General features: G+C 39.3%; 1 protein-coding gene across 1 annotated transcript in view; it reads right to left on the bottom strand.

Moving 5' to 3' along the window:
• Positions 1-18,459, bottom strand: part of KNTC1 (kinetochore associated 1) — a 54,301-nt gene extending 35,842 nt beyond the window's left edge. The window contains exons 1-19 of the mRNA XM_089491023.1: positions 18,328-18,459; positions 17,551-17,671; positions 17,161-17,276; positions 16,502-16,580; positions 14,458-14,535; positions 14,047-14,081; positions 13,283-13,393; positions 12,563-12,656; positions 12,351-12,403; positions 11,905-12,035; positions 11,259-11,307; positions 5,417-5,515; positions 3,877-3,920; positions 3,002-3,067; positions 2,778-2,853; positions 2,351-2,476; positions 2,178-2,267; positions 663-728; positions 119-180 (exon numbers count right to left, since the gene is read on the bottom strand). Coding sequence (XP_089347149.1) covers positions 119-180; positions 663-728; positions 2,178-2,267; positions 2,351-2,476; positions 2,778-2,853; positions 3,002-3,067; positions 3,877-3,920; positions 5,417-5,515; positions 11,259-11,307; positions 11,905-12,035; positions 12,351-12,403; positions 12,563-12,656; positions 13,283-13,393; positions 14,047-14,081; positions 14,458-14,535; positions 16,502-16,580; positions 17,161-17,276; positions 17,551-17,671; positions 18,328-18,459 — 1,628 coding nt within the window. The remainder of the gene's footprint in view (positions 1-118; positions 181-662; positions 729-2,177; positions 2,268-2,350; positions 2,477-2,777; positions 2,854-3,001; positions 3,068-3,876; positions 3,921-5,416; positions 5,516-11,258; positions 11,308-11,904; positions 12,036-12,350; positions 12,404-12,562; positions 12,657-13,282; positions 13,394-14,046; positions 14,082-14,457; positions 14,536-16,501; positions 16,581-17,160; positions 17,277-17,550; positions 17,672-18,327) is intronic.
• Between the last annotated feature and the right edge of the window lie 1,909 nt (positions 18,460-20,368).

The raw sequence follows: 20,368 nt of genomic DNA, 5'->3' as shown, positions 1-20,368 counted from the left end.
CTTAAAAACAATTCCCCTCCTACTCTGCTCTTTTTTATTCTCCTTTGTTTTCCAGGTCAGACAAGAATCACATACTCCACCTACTTCAGTTTTAGGATGGCAACCCACATTTACTAACCTGAACTTCTCAGGTCCAAATGCACCATAAAATGTAGTAAGCCTAGCCTGGGCTTTCAGGACCTAAATTAACACAAAAGTATGATTAGTACAACAGTAGGACATCAAAAAAAGCTACCACTGAAGCTTTGTTATAACCCCAGCAAAGGTCACTAACAAGTACCAGTTAGTTCTTTCTTAATTTCAGAATTACACAGACTACCCCAAAACACAGGTTCTTCCGTGGTAGTAACACAGGATTTGTTATTATTTCAAGTGCTATAAATGGGCCTTGGTTCAATATCACACAACAATCTCTGAGTATGCAGTAAAACCAAACATCCTCACATTACAAATTTCTTGTTTTCGAATGAAAGTGGACAAAGTTCACAAATACACAATTCAGTTTTAAGACAAATTTTAAGTAATGTAGTGCCCTAATTCCAACAAAGGGAAAAAGAGAATTCAAGGCTGGAGTACAGTTTTTTCATATACAAATAAGGCTATATTAATTGTCTAAAATCGTGCCAAAAAAGGAAAACATTTTTACTGTAATAGCTATTTACATCTGTGATGGACACCGAGATCTCCTCTGACACTGCGGGCAATGTCTTCTCATCTTTCTTCAGAACCTATAGCACAACAAAAGCAATAAAATGAAAATATCTATAATATTCATACATAATCAGAAGTGATAGGCTCGCAATCCAGCACACATACCGTATTTTTCGCTCCATAAGACGCAGTTTTTTTCCTCCCAAAGTAGGATGAAAAATCAGCCGCGTCTTATGGAGCAAAGATGCATGCAGGCAGGCAGGCAGGCAGGGAGGGAGGGAGGGAGGGAGGGAGGGGGGGGCAACGATATACCGTATTTATCGGCGTATAACACGCACTTTAACTAAAATCCGGAGCTTAAACCCTACCTGCGTGTTATACGCCGATAAATCCGGGGTCGCAACTGAGGCAGGCGGCGGCCGCCAGCAGAGGAGTCCTGGATTTCTGCCAGTCAGGGGGGCCCAAGGGGTGCCGAGCGGTTGCTGAAGACAACCGCTCGGCAACTCTCGGGCCCCTCTGCCTGACAGATATACAGGAATCCTTTGCTGGCGGCAGCCGCCGCCACCGCCGCCTGCCTCAGCGCTTCAACTCCTGTGTTGGAAGCGTTTGTCTCGGGTGCCGGCGCTTTACGCTGGGCGCCGGCATATGACGTCAGACGCCGGCGCTCAGCAGTGAAGCGCCGGCACCCGAGACAAACGCCTCACGCTTCCAACACAGGAGTTTAAGGTAAGTGACCGGGGCGGGGGGGGGGGGAGATCCTGAGAAGGGGGGGTTAGGGAGTTAGAGGGGAGATCCTGAGAAGGGGGGGTTAGGGAGTTAGAGGGGAGATACTGAGAAGGGGGGTTAGGGAGGGAGGTCTTACTGTGTGTGTCTTACTGTGTTTGTGTGTGTGTGTCTTACTGTGTTTGTGTGTGTGTGTCTTACTGTGTGTGTGTGTGTCTTACTGTGTGTGTGTGTGTGTGTGTCTTACTGTGTGTGTGTGTGTGTGTCTCACTGTGTCTGTGTGTGTCTTACTGTGTCTGTGTGTGTCTTACTGTGTGTGTCTTACTGTGTTCATAGCTTATTCAGTTATTGTAATAAATATTTTAGCCCATTTTTTAGCTCAAAATATTTTTTCCTTTTTTTTCTCCTCTAAAATCTAGGTGCGTCTTATCAGCAGGTGCGTCTTATAGAGCGAAAAATACGGTATTGTGTGAATCAGTCCCTACATGCTCTGTCTATCTGTGAGAGAAGCACGTGGCCCTTTCTAGATGTCATTGTCACCGATTACAGCAGGATTCAAACCTGTACCATGTCACTGTTGGGGAGCACTGGGAAAGTATAACTGAAACAATGTATTTTCATGAACCTGCGTTGCCTGATTAGAAAAACAAATCAGCAGTGTTTCAAATGCAGTAACCACTGGAAATAAATGGTTATGATTTGGTTAAATCCGATTTACCTCAAAATGTATTATTGCCATCCCAACACAGTTTTATCAACTCACTACATTTTGTGCCAATAAAGTAAAGGAGAAAACCACTTACCCTTGTTTTGGCATAGTTTAGCATATCAAAAGTTGTTTCATATGTTGGCCATGGAGCATTGATACAGTACTCCACCACAAAATTATCGTCCTGTGAGTGGAAACAGAATGGGATTAACAATACCAGATAAATGTTATGAGACAGAAACCTAACATAGGCATATAGGTAAATACCTTTATTTTATGTAGATTCTGTTTCGCTTCATCCACAAGCTCCTGCCATAAGATTTGGCCATAGCTTCCAATGGATGCAGGTGCTAATTTCTCTAAGACAATATTCAGTTTGACTTTATAAACAAGCTAGAAAAGCAAAGGCGAGAATGTAAATCATATGGAACGCTAACAAGAAAAAAATAGTCTTAAACAAGAAAGCAAAGCACTAGAGACTACATATACACTATATATGAATAAACCGTGTATTCCCTTAATTGTCTTTTAAGCTATTATGACTACAAAAAAACTTAAGAACCATGTCATTGAGAGATGATAAACGCACAAACTTAACCAGTTTAAAATCTGGAATTCGTGGCAGCAGAGGTTAATAAGTAAGACATGTGTATGTGGGGTTTTTTTTGTACTATAAGCAACAAAAACATTTTACCTCAACATCCAGCCCAAACTGAATAGCAAACTTTTCTGCTTCCTCAAATTTATGCTTATGCAGTAAGCGACTCAACCTGTAGAAAATTAATAATTTCATGTTTGAATTTTTATAGTATTGTGTAACAAAACTGTTCATATATTTTGTGAAAAAATAGAACATCTTCAGATTTTATTAACATAACTGAGAAAAGGGCGTGCCGCAATATGATTTATTTATTTTACCTGTTTTCGGGTAATGCTTCTGTTAAGCATCTCAATGCAAGGACTGAGACAGGAGAGTCAGGTGACCTGAGAACACACATTATAAATTAATTGACTTCAATACTAAAATACTAGATGATTTACAAAATGCATGAATGCAACATGGGGCGACATCAACAACCGTGAGCAGAAATACTAAGTAAGGACCATATACAATGTATTCACTATACAAAATAGACTTTAGCTCGTGTACTAAAAAGAATAACAGTTAATCATCAATGTTTTCAAATATGACCCTTTGGTTTTTCCGTATGCAGAAAAGTACTGAAAACTCTGCCTTACGGAGGATGTCTGCGCGTTTTGCACAGACCCTCACCGGGTGGCAGAGAGGATCCAGGTCTCCTGCAGCTTTGCGGGGGGTCTGGATTATAAAGTTATAATCCGATCTCTATTTGAGATCGGATTATAGAAGGAAGGGAGTTTAAAAAATAACTATTTTCAGAATTGATTATTATCGATTTTATCGATTTGTTGTTTCATCCCTAATTGAGGGAATATATATTTTGTGGCAGTTTAGAGGCAGCCCTTCCCCAAAACATAAGGTGTGCATCCCTGACACACATGATTTGTGGGTATCTTCTTGGAAGGTTTGTGGCTGCTGTGGTTGTTCTAGAAGGGCAAGTGGGGTGTCTCAGGAGGCTGTGCATATGATGGCTGGTGGGTGCCTTTAAATTTGTTTGGAAGGCAAATAGCAAGTAATCTAACATCAGAACCCAAGTAGTACTCTCTTGAATGTGAATGGCAAATTCCAGAATTAAATGTCTGACGTTATCAATTAATGAACACTAATAAATGGCCATGTGTGAATGCATTGCTTACAGTTAAATGAAAAATACCTTTCATGACTGTCACGTATTCCTTCCAAGAGGTATATTGTATCCTGTATATATATATATAAAAAAACACTTTGACAAATATATGTTAAACGTTCATCTTAAATTAATATACACATTATTCTAGAGTACCAAGTGATTCTACTCAGATTAGTTTTTTAAATAATCCCTGGGCACGCAATAATAATTCACTGTCAAAGAGGGGCCGCTGTAACGGTAAACAAAGTTTACTTGCTGTGGACCCATGGCAGGTATTTCAACCATGTTTTAATGCATTTTACATGCTTTAAAACAATATTATTGCACTAAGCATTTGTGAAATCTGGAAGCTATACAGTTTCTGGTATTTAGAAGATTACAGTTAGCTGACAAAACATCTATTGTTCTAAAATTGTAAAGAAAAACACTCATTATCACACTACTGTAAGATTTAGTTACATGTTCTTTTATAAAAAAAATTTAGCCTGTTCAGCACAATCACATCATAAGAAGTTAACTTTTCTTAAGGCTAGGTTTCCACTTGGTTTTTTTTAGCTAAAAACGCCCATAAAAACGCCAATAGCGCCACCTGGCGTTTTTTTGGTGAAAAAACGCAGCAGCCAGATGTTAGCTGTTCTTCAATAGGAAATCGCAGAATGCCATATCCACTTGGCGTTTTTTTGTTTGGCGTTTTTTCAGTCCTCTTTGGCGTTTTTCTGCTTTTTTGGGCTCTGTGGCAGTTTTTCAAAATCGCAGCATGTTGACACTCTGGCGTTTTTTGCAAGAAAATCTTGGCGTTTTTCTCCAATAGAAGTCTATGGGAGAGAAAAAACGCCATGAAAAAGCCATGTGGGTTTATTGCCTTGGCGTTTTTTATGGCGTTTTTTCCACAGTTACAATGCAGAGGATGGACCCAGTATCTGTGTGTCCTACGAGAAATAGGCTGGAAACAAACAGTTTCACACAAAACAAAGTTCATATTGAATTCTACACCATTTGGAACAAACATGCCATTACAAACAAACATACGCGACGCATCAACTGGATCCTGCGTGCCAAAAGCAACAGCAAACAATTTGCACCATCATTTGGGGCCAATCTTCCTAGAGGAGCAGACATTCGGAATAAAGCAAACCACAGAAAAGAGACAGAAGGGTCCGCCGGGGCGTTTAAGTAGAACTCTACCAAGTAAATGACATCAGGGGGCAGATACTTGCCATTTATCCTAATCCCTTTTAGCTGGGTGAAAATTCTAACTTGTAAAGGCTGGAAAAACTGCCTAAGGTCAAAAAAAGCAATTTCCACAGAAAGGCTAAAACGCCAGAAAAAACTCCAGAAAAAAACGCCAAAACGCAGAAAAACGCAGTGGCAGTTTTCTTGGCGTTTTTCATCAAGAAAAAAAACGCAGGACAAAAACCCAAGTGGAAACCTAGCCTAATACTGCCAAATCAACACTTGAAATGATACTTGTTTTTGTTGGAGTAATGTTATACAATAATAAATAATGACTATGAGAAATAGCCTGGCCAATAAGCACTATGGACAAATAAGATCTAAAACCTACCATACTGATCCCAGTTTGAACAAGAGTTGCTACATCAGATACTTCAACGGAGTACAAATGATTCATGGTGGGTAAGGAATAAACTGCAAGGCTTCTCAACTGGCAAAAAAAGTGCAATAGTAAAAAGAAAAAAAAATAACACTATACTTACTGAAGTTCAAACAAAATAAAAAAACAAAACAAAAACCACAGCATAAACGCATACTACACATAACATATAATTCAACCTTTGCGAAACCTTAACACTCACAGGCAAATTAAAATCTACTTTATCTAGGTACTTTTTCTCAATGGAGATATTCAGAAAAACTTCTCAGTACCCATATCACACACTGCACCAAGCTGGCTGCCTGGATTTCCCCATGAGTTTTTTTTCTTTTCTTTGGCTATCAATTAAGCATGTATTAGATAACACTATGCATATTTACATATCTGCAAACTATTAATTCCCTACACATATATATGTCATTAAAGATGGATATGTTTTATATTACACACATATATACATCTTTATGTTAGAGGGTGGCATTAGCATGAGTGTTTATGTCAGCGTGTGTATATTAGTGCACGGCGTTGGCGCGCGCGTGCATTAGTGCACGGCGTTGGCGCGCGCGTGCATTAGTGCACGGCGTTGGCGCGCGCGTGCATTAGTGCACGGTGTTGGCGCGCGCGTGCACAAGGGTAGAATGTTAGTGTTTGTGAGCATGTTAGCATGTGTCTGTTACTGTATAGTGTTAGAGTGTGTAAATGTATGTTAGTTTATGGCAAGGCTCAACAAACCTGGCCTGGAAAACAAAAATATGATTGGGGGGGCGGGTGCTGGCTCCTAGGTCCAAAAAACTTTGTTGCGCCCCTGCCTATTATACCCCATTCAGTATACCGCTGTACTTAGTAGTAAATTGCACTTATAATACTGTAAACAGCTAAATAAAAATAAGCATTTATCAAAAGCTCATAAGGCAGCATTTAAAAAAAACCCATCAATTTTACTCACCGTAAATTCTCTTTTCCCGTGGCAGTACCGTTGGGTTTGCTCTTTCCCCGGGACAAACACTGTAAAAAGATCGAAGGGTTAAGCTCCACCCCCCCTTACCCTATAACTGCCCGTACCAGCATTGAGAGTCAGTTAAATAACAAGAGGACCAAAGGATGGAAAACAATTATCTTTATTAACGAAATTTGGGAGGGAAACCCGTACTGCCACTATACTTGGGAAAAGAGAATTTACGGTGAGTAAAATTACTGTTTTTCCCGGCGTATAGTGGCAGTACCGTTGGGATGTAGCAAGATCCCCCCCCAAAAAGGGAGGGAGTTAGACCTTGACTGCGTGAAGGACCTGACCTCCAAACTCAGCTACCGCAGCAGAGGAAATGTCCAGCCTGTAATGTTTGATGAAAGTATCCTATGAGGATCATGTTGCTGCTTTACAAATGTCCTCCGGAGAGACCGAAGACCTGGAGGCCCAGGTAACCGAGACGGCTCTCGTGGAATGAGCCGTAATCTGAGGAGGAATCGTGGCCCCACAGGAGTCATATGCCAGACTGATGGTATCTGTGAGCCATCTGGACAGCGTAGATTTTGACACCGCTTGCCCTGAAGACCTTCCATGGAACTGAAGAAACAGATGGTCAGATGAACGAAAAGAAGAGGTACGTTCCAAATATATGGTAAGAGCTCTCTTAACATCCAACGAGTGCCAGTTACTTTCTTCTGGTGTCGTAGGATCTGGATAAAAAGTCGGCAGGATTATAGGTTGGTTAATATTAACCTGAGATAACACTTTAGGCAGGAATGACTGTCTGGGATACATCACCACTTTGTCTTGATGAAAAATGAGAAAATCTTTAGCGGCTGAGAGAGCCTGGAGTTCCCCAATCCGCCGTGCTGATGTGATAGCTACTAAAAATGCTGTCTTTAGGGAGAGGAATTTTAGCGACACCTCTTGGAGAGGCTCAAACGGAGACAAACACAGAGCTTTGAGTACCACGGTAAGATCCCATGGTGGAAAAAAAGATCTAACCGGAGGTCTCTTAAAAAATCTCCGAATTAAGCAATCTGACGCCAGATCGAGTAGCAGGAAATGACTGAGAGCAGACACTTGACCTTTAAGTGTAGACACCTTGAGGCCTGCTGTAAATCCCACATGTAAAAAGCGCAAAATGACCGGAATGGATGGGGGAGAAGACTGCAGATCTAGAGACTGACACCATTCCAGAAATTTCCTCCATGTTCTCAGATAAATTCTTGATGTAGATAGTCTTACTGAACCCAAGAGGAGATTAGTCATAATAGGGTCTATACCTTGATTTTTTAGGATCAGCCTTGCAGCAGCCAAGCCGTCAGTCTGTACAGTCGCAGGATGTGGAGCGGAATTCCTTTCGTCTCCAAAACGTCCGAGGACAACGGAAGTTCCCAATAAGTTATTGAAAGTTGGCAAAGGTCTGAAAACCAGCTCCGGTTTGGCCAAAACGGGAGAACTGCCAGTACTCTTGCCTTGTCCATCTTGACTTTGAGCAAGACTCGGGGAATCATCGACACCGGAGGGAAGATGTAGGCCAGGTTGAATTGCCACTTGATCTCCAATCCATCCAGAAAAGGAGGGCAATCCATTCTGTACAGAGAGGCAAAAAGAGGGACTTTCCGGTTCAGTCTTGTTGCCATGAGATCCACTTCTGGTAAGCCTACTAACGCCACCAACTTCTGAAACATAGTCGGATGAAGGGACCATTCTGCTTGAGAGCATCTGTTTCTGCTGAGGTCGTCTGCTAGTACATTGTTCTGACCTCTGATGTGAACCGCAGAGATAGCTTCTAGATTTTTTGTGCCCATAGCATGATGTTGGTGCATAAAGTTTGAAGACTGGTTACTCTCGTATCTCCTTGTCTGTTTATATAAGCCACTGTTGTGGCGTTGCCCGATTGAATCTTTACCGGGTTGCCCAATATCCATGGCTTGAAGAATACTAGGGCCTTGAAGACAGCATTTAGTTCCCTGAAGTTCGAGGATTGACGCGCTTCCTGTGTTGACCACTTCCCTTGTGCTGTGTGAGATTGGAAATAAGCTCCCCAACGAGTCTGGAATGCATCTGTGGTAACTATCCACCACTCTAATTGTCGAAGCACTTCCTGAGATATTGTATCTTTGTCTAGGTCCTCGTCGTTTCTTGACCAGTGGGACAGAACGTGCCATTGGAGAGGCCTCATTCTTGCCTGTGCCCAGGCTACCGCCGGCATGGTGGAAGTCATAAGTCCCAAAACGCTCATCACCTTTCTGAAAGAGCAGATGGGGTATGCTTGGAGATCTGCGACCTTTAGCCGAATGCGTTTGGCTTTGTCTTTTGGAAGAAAAAGACAGAGATCTTGAGTCTACCCGAAACCCCAGGAACTTGATCTCTGTTGTTGGATTTAAGTTTGATTTGGCCACATTCAGAAGCCAACCATGGTCTTTGAGCAGATTGATCATCACTTGAAGATCTATTAAGAGTTGTGCAGCGGATGAAGCTTTTATCAATCAGTCGTCCAGATATGGGACCACAGCTATTCCTCTCAATCTTAGTTCTGCCGCCAAAGGGGTGAGAATCTTGGTGAAGACTCTTGGCGCGGTTGAAAGGCCGAAGGGTAGCGCTTTGAATTGAAAGTGATGGAGACCTTGGCTTGTGTTCACTGCAAATCTTAGAAATCTTCTTGACTTTACGGCTATAGGCACATGTAAGTAAGCGTCCTGAAGGTCTAGGGAAGCCATATAATCCCCTCTCTGAATCATTTGACATTTAACAGAAGAGATGGTTTCCATACGGAAGTGTTGGTAAGGAATATGTTGGTTGACGAACTTCAAATCCAATACGGGACGAAAGGTGCCACCTGGCTTTGGGACCAGGAACAAACGGGAATAAACCCCCTGAAAAAGCTGAGTCTTTGGAACGTTTTCTATCACTCCCTGCCTGAGGAGTTTTGATGCTGCCCTGATTAATGCAGAATTCTTGTTCACTGATGGGTAAGAGGAGACTAGGAAAAAATTGTGCGGAGGCCTGCAAAATATTATGGTGTAGCCTTCCGATATAATCTGACGGATCCATGGGTTGCTGGTAGTCTGGAACCATCTGTCCCGAAACACCCGAAGGCGACCTCCTACTTTGTCAGAACCGTCTTGCCCTATCTTGTCTAGCTCCTTTAGGGTGAAATCTGGTGTCTTTATTTAGTTTCCGAAAGACCTACGGTTCCATTTAGGCTTAACATCTTGAGGCAGTGCTTTCTTGGTGTCCGACATTTGTTTCAAAAGTTCTTCCAGAGGAGAACCAAAAAGCTTTTTTCTCTCAAATGGTAAATCACACAGTGAAGATTTAGATGCAGAATCAGCGTTCCAGGATCTAAGCCAAACTGCTCTTCTGGCAACCGTAGACAGCCCCATATTACGGGCGGATAGCTTGACCAATTCTTCCACCGTATCAATCAAAAATTCATTAGAAAGCTTCAAATTTTTAAGAAGTTGAGAAAGATCCTTATCTGCATCCTCCAGAACGTGGTCTTCCAATTTCTGGAGCCATAAGCCTTGAGCTCTCGCTACCGCTGCTCCAGCTGATGCTGCTTTGCTTTGAAGTCCTGCTGCTTGGAAGATTATTCTATAAGCAGTCTCTGCTCTCTTGTCCATGGTATCTTTTAAGCCGGAAACTTCTCCAATTGGCAATGTAGTTTTCTTAGACAACTGAGCGACCTGGACATCAACCTTAGGAAGCTCTTCCCATATGCTGTCATCTTGAAGCTTAAAAATTAGTTTGAAGTGCTTTGAAACAAAAGCTCGCTTACTTGGATGCTTCCACTTACGCTGTACAAATTCCATAAGGTGAGGCAAAATTGGAAAACCCTTTTTCTTAGCTTCTGGATTCAGTAATACATGATTCACTTCTTTAACGAATTTTCCCAGTTCTTGAGAGAGAAAACCGGATTCCCCAGATGACAACTCTGATGTGGATGAACTTTGCTCTCTCCTGCGTTTTTTACTTGGCTTGTCATATACAGCTGGCTTGGCAGCCTCCTTAAATGCTTGGAATGTTTGAGACAAATTATCCTGGAACCAGGATAGAAAAGACTGCATATCCTTCTGTTTCTCCTTTGCCAGGATATCTGCTAAACACTGCTGGCATGTCTTCCTCTTGTAGCCGTCTGGGAGAGGAGTATTACATCCCCGGCAAGCCAAATGTTTAGACTTGCATGAAGCCTTTTTGGGAGGAGCAGAAGGCATTTTATCCTTCTCTGGAGATGAAGGGGTTAACATTTTTTGGTGTATCAATATAAAGATCACCAAACAAACCGTGTGGGGGGTCAGACAACACGGCAAAACCTGTCCTGACACACACTCTTGTGGTCAGACAGGTTTGCACAGTATTTATAGGCAGCCAAATTTAGAATTTGGCGCCAAAATCGGATGATCCGAACCGCGCATGCGTTGTAGCACGGCCGGATCATCAGTGGAACGCATAGCCACCCGGGCGTGCGTTCCACCGTTCCGAAGCATCCTTGCTGTTTCCAGAGGAGCCGGAGCCCCAAGTGTCCGTCCCTGCGAGACAAAAAAGAACTGACTCAATGCCGGTACGGGCAGTTATAGGGTAAGGGGGGGGTGGAGCTTAACCCTTCGATCTTTTTACAGTGTTTGTCCCAGGGAAAGAGCAAACCCAACGGTACTGCCACTATACGCCGGGAAAAAATAGTGGTGATAAACATCAAAAATGTTACCTTTTGAAACTCAAGCCTATGAAAAGTGTTTTGGGTCATTCCCACAAACCCAATAATTTGCTTTTACAAATCTGTTCTGCTGAAATAATATTAAATGAAAAACAAAAGCGTACCTGTTTTTTATTAGGACATGTCAGCGCTATCAGTTTAAGGTTTGTATCTCTTCGGCTATAAAGGATATAAAATAGAACACAAACATACAGTTACTGTAAGCTCATATAAGTTTTATCTCACATAAAATAAAAAGTTAGATCATTTAGTACAATATAGTGTACATCTGTTTAACTGCAATTATATATACTAATAGTTTACACATTTCCATAGATCTAGATATCTGGATTAAAAAAAAAAAAGACAGATGCAGAAGTTGGATCACAGGAAAAATTTGTACAGTTAACACTCCAAAGCACATCATATGGTTCACCTCATACCAGATGTGACTGTGTCCCAGCACAAAAGTCTTAGTTAAAAATAAATACCATTGCAAGATCTCCGCCATGTTTTTTCCTTATTTTGTTTGTTACTGCCATTATTGCTTACACTGAATAAGCTGAGAAACATACAGTATACTCAACTACTGAAATATTCAAAACATGGTCCTCTCAGTCTGTATTTTGCAACACAAAAATGCAAAGCAGACGAGTGTCTTCTGCAATTTAGGAGAAATAACGTATAAATGTACTAAAACGTAAAAATGGTAATGTCACCAAAAACACATTACTGATTTGCTATTCAAAACACAACCTTATACAATACAACATAAAAATAATATACCATGTAACTGAAGAGGAAGAATCTCCTTCTGTAGTTAGAAGAAAATCTGATATACGACAGGTTGGCCAGTCCCAAATCAAAATTAGGGTATAAACATCCCATACACTGAGAATATCCTACAAGAAAAACGTTTTATTGTATACAATTTAAAAAAAGCTAAAATGCAATCCCTTCAAACATACTAATCAATGGTATATTTAGAGCTTCAAAACCAGCTATTAAAGCAACTTAAGTATGCATGATATCCATAATGTCAGACTAGATCTACTTAGAACGTTTTGATTAATCCTATCTATGCAGATGTACATATAAAAGTGTTTTTGTTTACATTTAAGGTGTAAATATGATAAGCCATTTGGGCCATAAAATGTTGTGGAAAAATTGTGTTAAGCATACTTATATTAAAGAAATAACCAAAAAGCACAGCTTACATCTTCATCCAAAACAAAAAGCAGATTGTCCAACACCTGAAACTTTCTTGCTCCTGTGAAAACAAGACATTTTATTGTGTTTAGCAGGACTAACATTTTTCCTGTTAACTCATTTTAAACATAAATATTAATACTTGAAAAACAGATAACATAGCAATCACAAAATCGGCTCAAGTACAATTACATATGTAAGCAAATAATCATAGTACTACCTCTTATGATACTTGAATCTTCAAGATTTTGAACAGCTATGTGCTTTTGAACAGGATCCATCTTCCATTTAGAGAGAACATAGTCACCTTTACCCTACAGGGAACACAAATTACTGGTATATTTAGAATTTTAAAAATAAGAGGCAATTAAAACTAGTGTAATGTCCCATACAACCCAACATTACATTACATTCAAATGCATATTAAAGTACTCTGTAAGTACTTTAATATACATTGTTTATAAATGAGAAAAAAACAGTCACTTACCTTTAGAAATAGCGGCAACACACCATGTTCTGTTACTCATGCCAGCACTGGCTTATTAAAGTAGCCAATCACTGGCAAGAAACTGATCCCACTAAAATCAATGGGAATGCTTTTTGTACATGTGCTTGGGGTATATCGGTAGACAATCTGAAGCTCTCATGAGAGCCGGCACTGAAGCTGGCTGGTGGAGATATAGCACACGAAAACTATGGTAAGCTAGCGCATACAAGCCAATGAGCTGGGGTGCAGGAGAACTAAGACAACATTAATTTGGAGAGGACACTCAGCTGTCATATGCATAAATATTGTACAGATGAGGAGTAGTCAACAGGTAAAGCTCTCCAACTGCTGTGTGTGTCAAACAACTATAAAAGCTCTGGTAGCCATAGAATGCACTGACAAATCCTTTACCATGCAAACAAATAGGTTCACATTGAACTACAGGTATTTTACCCCTATAATTAGATGGATGTCACTTGTCAGATCTCCAATAACCAAATTCAAACAGCCATCTGTGTGATATTCTTCTGTAGAGATGAAGCAGGTCTTTATTTTCCCCTCCAACTGTAAACAGATACAGACATTAAAGATACAATTAATACTCTGCATCCTGGTTGTGTCATTAAGCAGATCACATGCTTACAGATGAGTTTTGAATTGAGCATCCATAGCCACAATAAAAACTCCCTGCATTAGTCACTAGAGCTCCCAATATACTTATTTTTTGTCACTTAAAAGTAGTTACAAAGTGTAATTTTCTTGTTAAAAAAACAGAATGTTTGTAACAGTAGCACAGTTGCTTTTTGGGGTCCATTATCTTGTCCCAACCCAATACACGAACACAAGTTCTAATCATATTGTCTTGTGGTAAACAATACCTTAGTCTTAATCACCAAGAGGGACCTTTGACTAATTAAGGAATATGTGCAAAGCAACTTAATATGCATGACTCCATTAGAGTTGCTGTACCAAAACCATTGTGGTGTCAGGTTTGCAATCTAAATAAATTACGACTACCTACAATAGCAGCCTCCAGATTGCCAGATAAACCAAGTTAATTGGAATAACGTGAAACAAAACCCAGTTCTCTTCTGCCATGCACTATATTACTGCATACGACTGTATTTTTCCATGAGATGTCCCCTTTGTATTGTCAATAAATTTTGAACTGCTCTGCATTTTTTATTTTTTTTTAAGACAACTTCTTAGACATTTACCTCTTTTGCGGAACCAACATCCATATTCTCAATTGCTGCATAAAATAAAATATGTAGTTTTGAAAAGCATGTTTAAAACTACAATTTAAATATATACAATATGGAATAGCAGAAACATTAGCATTTTTCTTAAAATAAAAAAAGCCAGTAAACGGTCACAACTTTGGGCATAATTAAAGACATTTGTTAAAGCTACCAATAACAATCAGCAACCTAGCTATAGGGTACAAATAATAGAGAAGGCTATGCCATGTAGATCCAGAACAGGAACATTGCCCCATTGCTTATTTTAGGCTGTTAAGCATCATGGGTTTATTTGGTGTATAACACTGTAAAATGTAGGTTTTGGTAAAAGTGACCACACTGGTTTAAGCAATATTAAAAGTTTTGGTTCATAAACAATACACATACCCTTATTAATCCTCTCAAGATGGAAGTACATAATGCAGTAGAGTCCTCCATTTGTCAGGACAAATATATTATACACTCCTATAAGATAAATGGGAAAGAAGATATTACTACCCCAGAAAAAGAGGCAGTTAGGTGATAAAACTGTAATGAGAGGAATATGTATAGGACTAGAGTCACCCATGAAAACTGAATTGGTTGGAAAAGTAAATTGCCCTTATTTACAATGTATGTACAATGTATGAGTAAATACTCCATAGTGAAAATGTGACTGTATTGCACATGGTAACAAATATATTGATGTTACTATATGCAAGGCCTATAGCACAATAGTATGAAAGTTGTGAAATCCGGGGTACCCGCTTTTTTAGTTTGTTTTATGTTCTGCAAAATCCCCTGATTCCAGTAATACCTCATATACATACTTTATTTCTATTATATCTATTTATGTTATGTTCTACATTTTATGCCCACATAAGTCCCTTACATTTTACCAAATACTGAGTCTTTTTTAATGATACAGGTTTAAGGGGTAGTTTTTTTGTTTTGTTTTATTAAATAAATTGTTTACTTGTGGCTGTAGGGCTAAATGATATTGGGGCAATTCTTTTGTGTGGATTTCTCATACCTTACAGATGCCAGTAATCTCACTATGACATCACTGGGTTCACCGTAAAGTTTATTTATTTATTAATTTATATTTCATTTTTTCTTATAATTGTCTTTTTCATTTTTTTGAAGTGGGAGAAACCGCGTGAGATCAGTCAGCAGAGGAACAATTGGAGATTCAAGCAGGGTCTAGACAGAAGCTCTTGGGTTTTTTTCTCTACGCCACAGCCCCTCCGGTAGGTGTCAGCTCTCTCACTAGCTAATGATCAACTGGCTAACTAAACCAGCTCCCAGTCAGAATATGAAATGCTTGTAATTATACTTTCGTATACCATAGTAACATCTGACAAAAATATCTAAGAACACTGCAGCAGCAAACTTTTCGAAGACCAATACTTGTGTCATTCTCAAAACCTTTGGCCAATACTGTACAAACATAAGAAACTGTTAGCAATAAATCTGGCACTCTTACCAGCTCTGTACCTTTCACTTCCACGTAAGATAATGGTTGCTCAACAAGACAGAGCCTATTTCATTCTGTCCTGCACATAACACCATTGATTAATGATAACTGGGGCAGTTGTGTTGTACCCATAGCTAACCCAATAGTCACACGGAAAACTGTCCTTTACAATCTCCTACTTACATAAAAGCTCTCTTCTAGCCCGTCACATTATATAACAAAACCCAATCATGTGACTTCACGTACTGGCGCCCATGGGAGACGGCTAGGGAACCAAGGTAAGCGAATTTGGCTATTAAGAGGTCAGATAAGGGCCTCTTGATAGCCCCATCACCCCCTTCAGCTGTTCTAAGGGGGTCTATTAGGTTAAATTAAAAAAAATATCCCCTGCAGTAACAGAGCAGTGATTGCAGCTCTCTAGCACTACATGGATCGCCTGTAACAACACGGGGAGTGACGGCCATGTCTTAGCAGCCTGTAGTACACATTTGCAGCCAACACGTTAACTGGGGTGTAAACGCTTATTTTTAAATTAAAACGTAAATATTTCTGGATCTACAGCTTGGATTTACTAGTCAAAAGTTAAAGCAAAAATCAAGAAATCAATAGAACTTTCATTTAAATTATATATATATATATATATATATATATATATGTGTGTGTGTGTGTGTAAAGCTCGTCCTAATCTGTCAACTGTATTATATAGGTCTACTCTGTGTACTGTAAAATATATATTTCGGGTGAAAGGTGCACATTCAATGACAGAAAATGCACAATAATGTGCACTATAGTTTTCATGGGGAAAAAATCTGCCTATAACAGTCAAATTAATTTCAAGAACCTTTATAAAATTAAGTGCAAAAAAAGTGTATAGAATAATTTTTCTAAGACTAAATCAAAGGAAATAATGAGGCCGTTTACAAATCATTCATTGCAACAAAACAATTTATTTAGACAGATTTCAATTCTACCAACCTTCATCAGATGTGTCTCTTTCTATCAACAACTTTTGATAAGTTTGAAAATTGGGTTTTGGAACACCCTGGATCAATGCCTATGGAAAATAAAATGATTATGGTAAATTAGAAAATAATATTTTGTTTATCAATATGTAAACTGAAGTATACAATTCCAACTATAGAAGAGAGGGTGATTATAATAAAACTTAACGTTTATTAATAATAAGTTTAAAATACCTTAAAAAAATAAAGAGAAAAGGATTACATTTAAATGGTGCACTGAAAAAAAATACAGGCAGACATCAAACCTCCATCTAGTGACCAAAAAATAAATAAAACTTGGGAACCACTGCACTAACTCACAAAAGGGAGGTAGCCCGCTTTGTTGACAAAAGAAAAAAGGTTCCAGTACTAAAAAAAAACAAAAAAAAAAACACAGGCGTGTTGTGGCACGTGTGCCATAGGTTTGTTAATGCTGGTGTAGTTCATATGTAACAGTGGTACACACAGGAAAAAAAAAACCCTTAAATTTCTATCAATACTTCATTTCAAAATCCCACAGTGAGAGAGACCTACCGTCTGACACAAGCTGTACTGTAGTAGCCATCAGTGGTCTAACAAAAGACACTATTTATTAATATGACCCAGCATCATGAAACAAACAAGTGCATTTACCTTTGTAATTAGTATTTGCCTAGATTGTACATGAATGAGGTGAATATTGCCATTTCTTTCACCAACTAAAAGAAATTGTCCTTCACAGCACAGGCCAACAACCTCTACTTCAGTATCTAAAAGCAAAAAGTACATTGTGACATACAGAAGAACATATACTCTAAAGTTCAAGTACCTATTTTGATTACATATAGAAGCATAAGCTAACTTGTTTCAGGCCTACATGAGCCTATCCCTTACCTATGGTTTTTTGTGACAATAATTCTTAAAACCAGCGCTACTGCTTTATGCTTCTTAATTAAACAAGACATAAAAAACACTATTTGTAATGGACACTGGAATATAAACAGATACAACCTCCAAATATTTCCCTTCACATATTACACTCACCAAACTGTAGCTGTAGAAGCAGAGACTGACATATGCTGTCAAGAAGTGATACAGATCTGTCTGCAACAACTATACATCCTTCACTTGAATTGCAGGCATAAAGTTTGGGGCTGGATAACACCTTGAATGATGAAGAAAGAAAAGATAAGGAGCGTATAACAGACAATTATATTATTATATAGGTATATGAAAGTGTAAAATATGCCAATCGAAATTAAAGATTTTTCACACACATTGTACTTTTTATGTACGTGTACACATGTAAAACACTTTTTCAATGTAAAATGGTTATTTGGACACAGTATTGCACACATTGAAAATTATGCCAAATCCTTAAATACTTTTAATGCAGGGAGGTAGGCTCCCCTTAAAGACGTCAGTGATTCTATTTTTGGGGGGCAAGAAGATCTGCCCCTCCTACTAATGTAAGGCTGCGGAGGGAAGGAAGGGGTTGCATTTTCCCATAGGGGAGTGTGGCTGACTGGGGACCCAACATTGATTTGTCTAATGAAGGCACACAATCGCCACCACTAATGACAGCAAACCACGATACCTAGTGCTTCAATTAGAAAAATATTTTCAACTCCTGCAAATACATTTTTGTGTTGTATGTTTTGCAGAAAATCCAGGAAGGGTTTTATAATATATACCGGTATAAAGTTATTTCAGTTTGAAAACATAATTCATATTTATTAAATATAAGCAGCTATGTAGTTTATCAAAAACACTGTAATCCAATGTTAGATATAGAAGATTGACATATAACATTCCTTTTACCTGCTCTGACGATGAGATCTTGAGAAGTGTGTCCACTTGGTATAAAGCAGTTCCACTTTCCTGTCGTGAATCAATATTGAGGCGGCAACTTCCAGTGTCATCATTTGCTAAAAGCTCAATGTCATTCCACATTTTGGATGTGATTCTCTATAGCAAAGAAAAAAGTATTTAATCCATGTACTTGACCGATTGTGTACATAGCTTCACAGAGAGTATTCATTATTTACAAACATGAAAGGTTGCAGCAGAGTTGCGCATTTTGGGTCACTGATGTTGCCATGCATTATGAACTCATCAGGTATCTTCAGTAACAAAGGGTAAAAGCGGCTGGTGCACAGTTAACGCGTCCTTAGATTCAACCATGGATTATGTGGTGTTAGGCTGAATCTTGTAAGAAAAAGTTATTAGGTTGGTCCCTCTCAATGAAGTCAGGTTAAAGTTAAAATGTCCCAGCTGTCATGAAACCACCCCAATGCTTGACAAACTTAATATCTACTATACTATATATATATATATATATATATATATATAATATATATATACACACACACACACACACATCATGCTAGCAAACTACTTATCAATGGCTTATGACAGAGACATTAGTAACATATTTACATAGCATTTAATTTGTGCATTTGCTATCATGAGTTTTGCCTATAACGCAACATCATGACACAAGGAGTGTTGATGTTTTTCATAACTGCATTTCCTTATACTATATTTCTATATTATTAAATATCTAAGATTTCAACAACAACAAAAAATGACCAGTGCTCAAAATTTTAGTTTTTTTCTAATGTTGAACGTGTGTATTGTTACAACATTTGTATTGTTTCATATCAAGGATTAATGTAAGAATAAAAAGCTGCACACATTTAAAGACTTTGCACCACATTTTTGAAAGGGTCCCTATAATGTGAATACTGAATAGGCAAACCTTTGAGAAATACAAGCACATGTTTACTATCTCTGTCATCTTTGTTAGCACACTGGAGTTCCAATACCAAAGCCAATATCGTGAGCAGCTGAAAATGTCAGAATGACGTCAGATTATATTTATACCCCACGTTAAGGAGCTTGATGAAGAATAGAGCAAGCATGGCACATTTATTCATTAATGAATTTTATTTATGGAATGCATAGAATAGGCATTAAGCTATCCAGAATATAAAAAAACCCAAGGGCTGATTAAGGTCTGAGTCTTTGCATCGGGAAAAAAAACCCAAAAAACTAGATGGGCTGAATGGTTCTTATCTGCCATCAAATTCTATGTTTATATGAAACTATTAGCTTCCCAAAGGATGGGACGGTTTATACTCCTAGTGCTCTACAAATAACCGATAAAACATTGGAATGCCACTATACACGTCTACTCAGTCTAAAGATTATTTATCCATTCTATAAAGAAAACACACCAGCCAACAGCAGTAAACAATATTAAATACCGTGTAATAATAAGTATAATAGCCCACACATGACAGGCTTGTCAAATTTACCTCAAATCCCTCTCCATAACGTGAACACGGACCTACTCGCTTGGCCTCCACTCAAATGTTTATGAGGGAAGACCAGCTTCATGCGCCCTGCCTGACAGACACAGCACCCCTGCCTGACAGACACAGCACCCCTGCCTGACAGACACAGCACCCCTGCCTGACAGACACAGCACCCCTGCCTGACAGACACAGCACCCCTGCCTGACAGACACAGCACCCCTGCCTGACAGACACAGCACCCCTGCCTGACAGACACAGCACCCCTGCCTGACAGACACAGCACTGTTATCATGCATTCTAAGCTACATGGCGACACACCAGTTAATGCATTCATATCGCTAAACGCCCCTCATGCGAACCTCACCGCATACCCTCCTTCAAAACAAATTGTAACTACAGTGACATTTACCGGCCGCCGTCAGCCGCTTCCCAATCTTGAATTTGGCGGGCTGGACACCGTGACGTCAGGAAACCACCAGGCCGCGACGTCAGCGGGCCCTCCCAGCATGCACCGCTGTTCGGCTGCTTCCTTTGTGTCTCAT

The sequence above is a fragment of the Sceloporus occidentalis genome, unplaced genomic scaffold (assembly GCF_023333645.1).
Source record: "Sceloporus occidentalis isolate IW3139 unplaced genomic scaffold, rSceOcc1.0.p SCAF_48, whole genome shotgun sequence".
Classification (NCBI taxonomy): Eukaryota; Metazoa; Chordata; class Lepidosauria; order Squamata; family Phrynosomatidae; genus Sceloporus; species Sceloporus occidentalis.
This window is presented reverse-complemented; position numbering and strand designations above follow the sequence as displayed.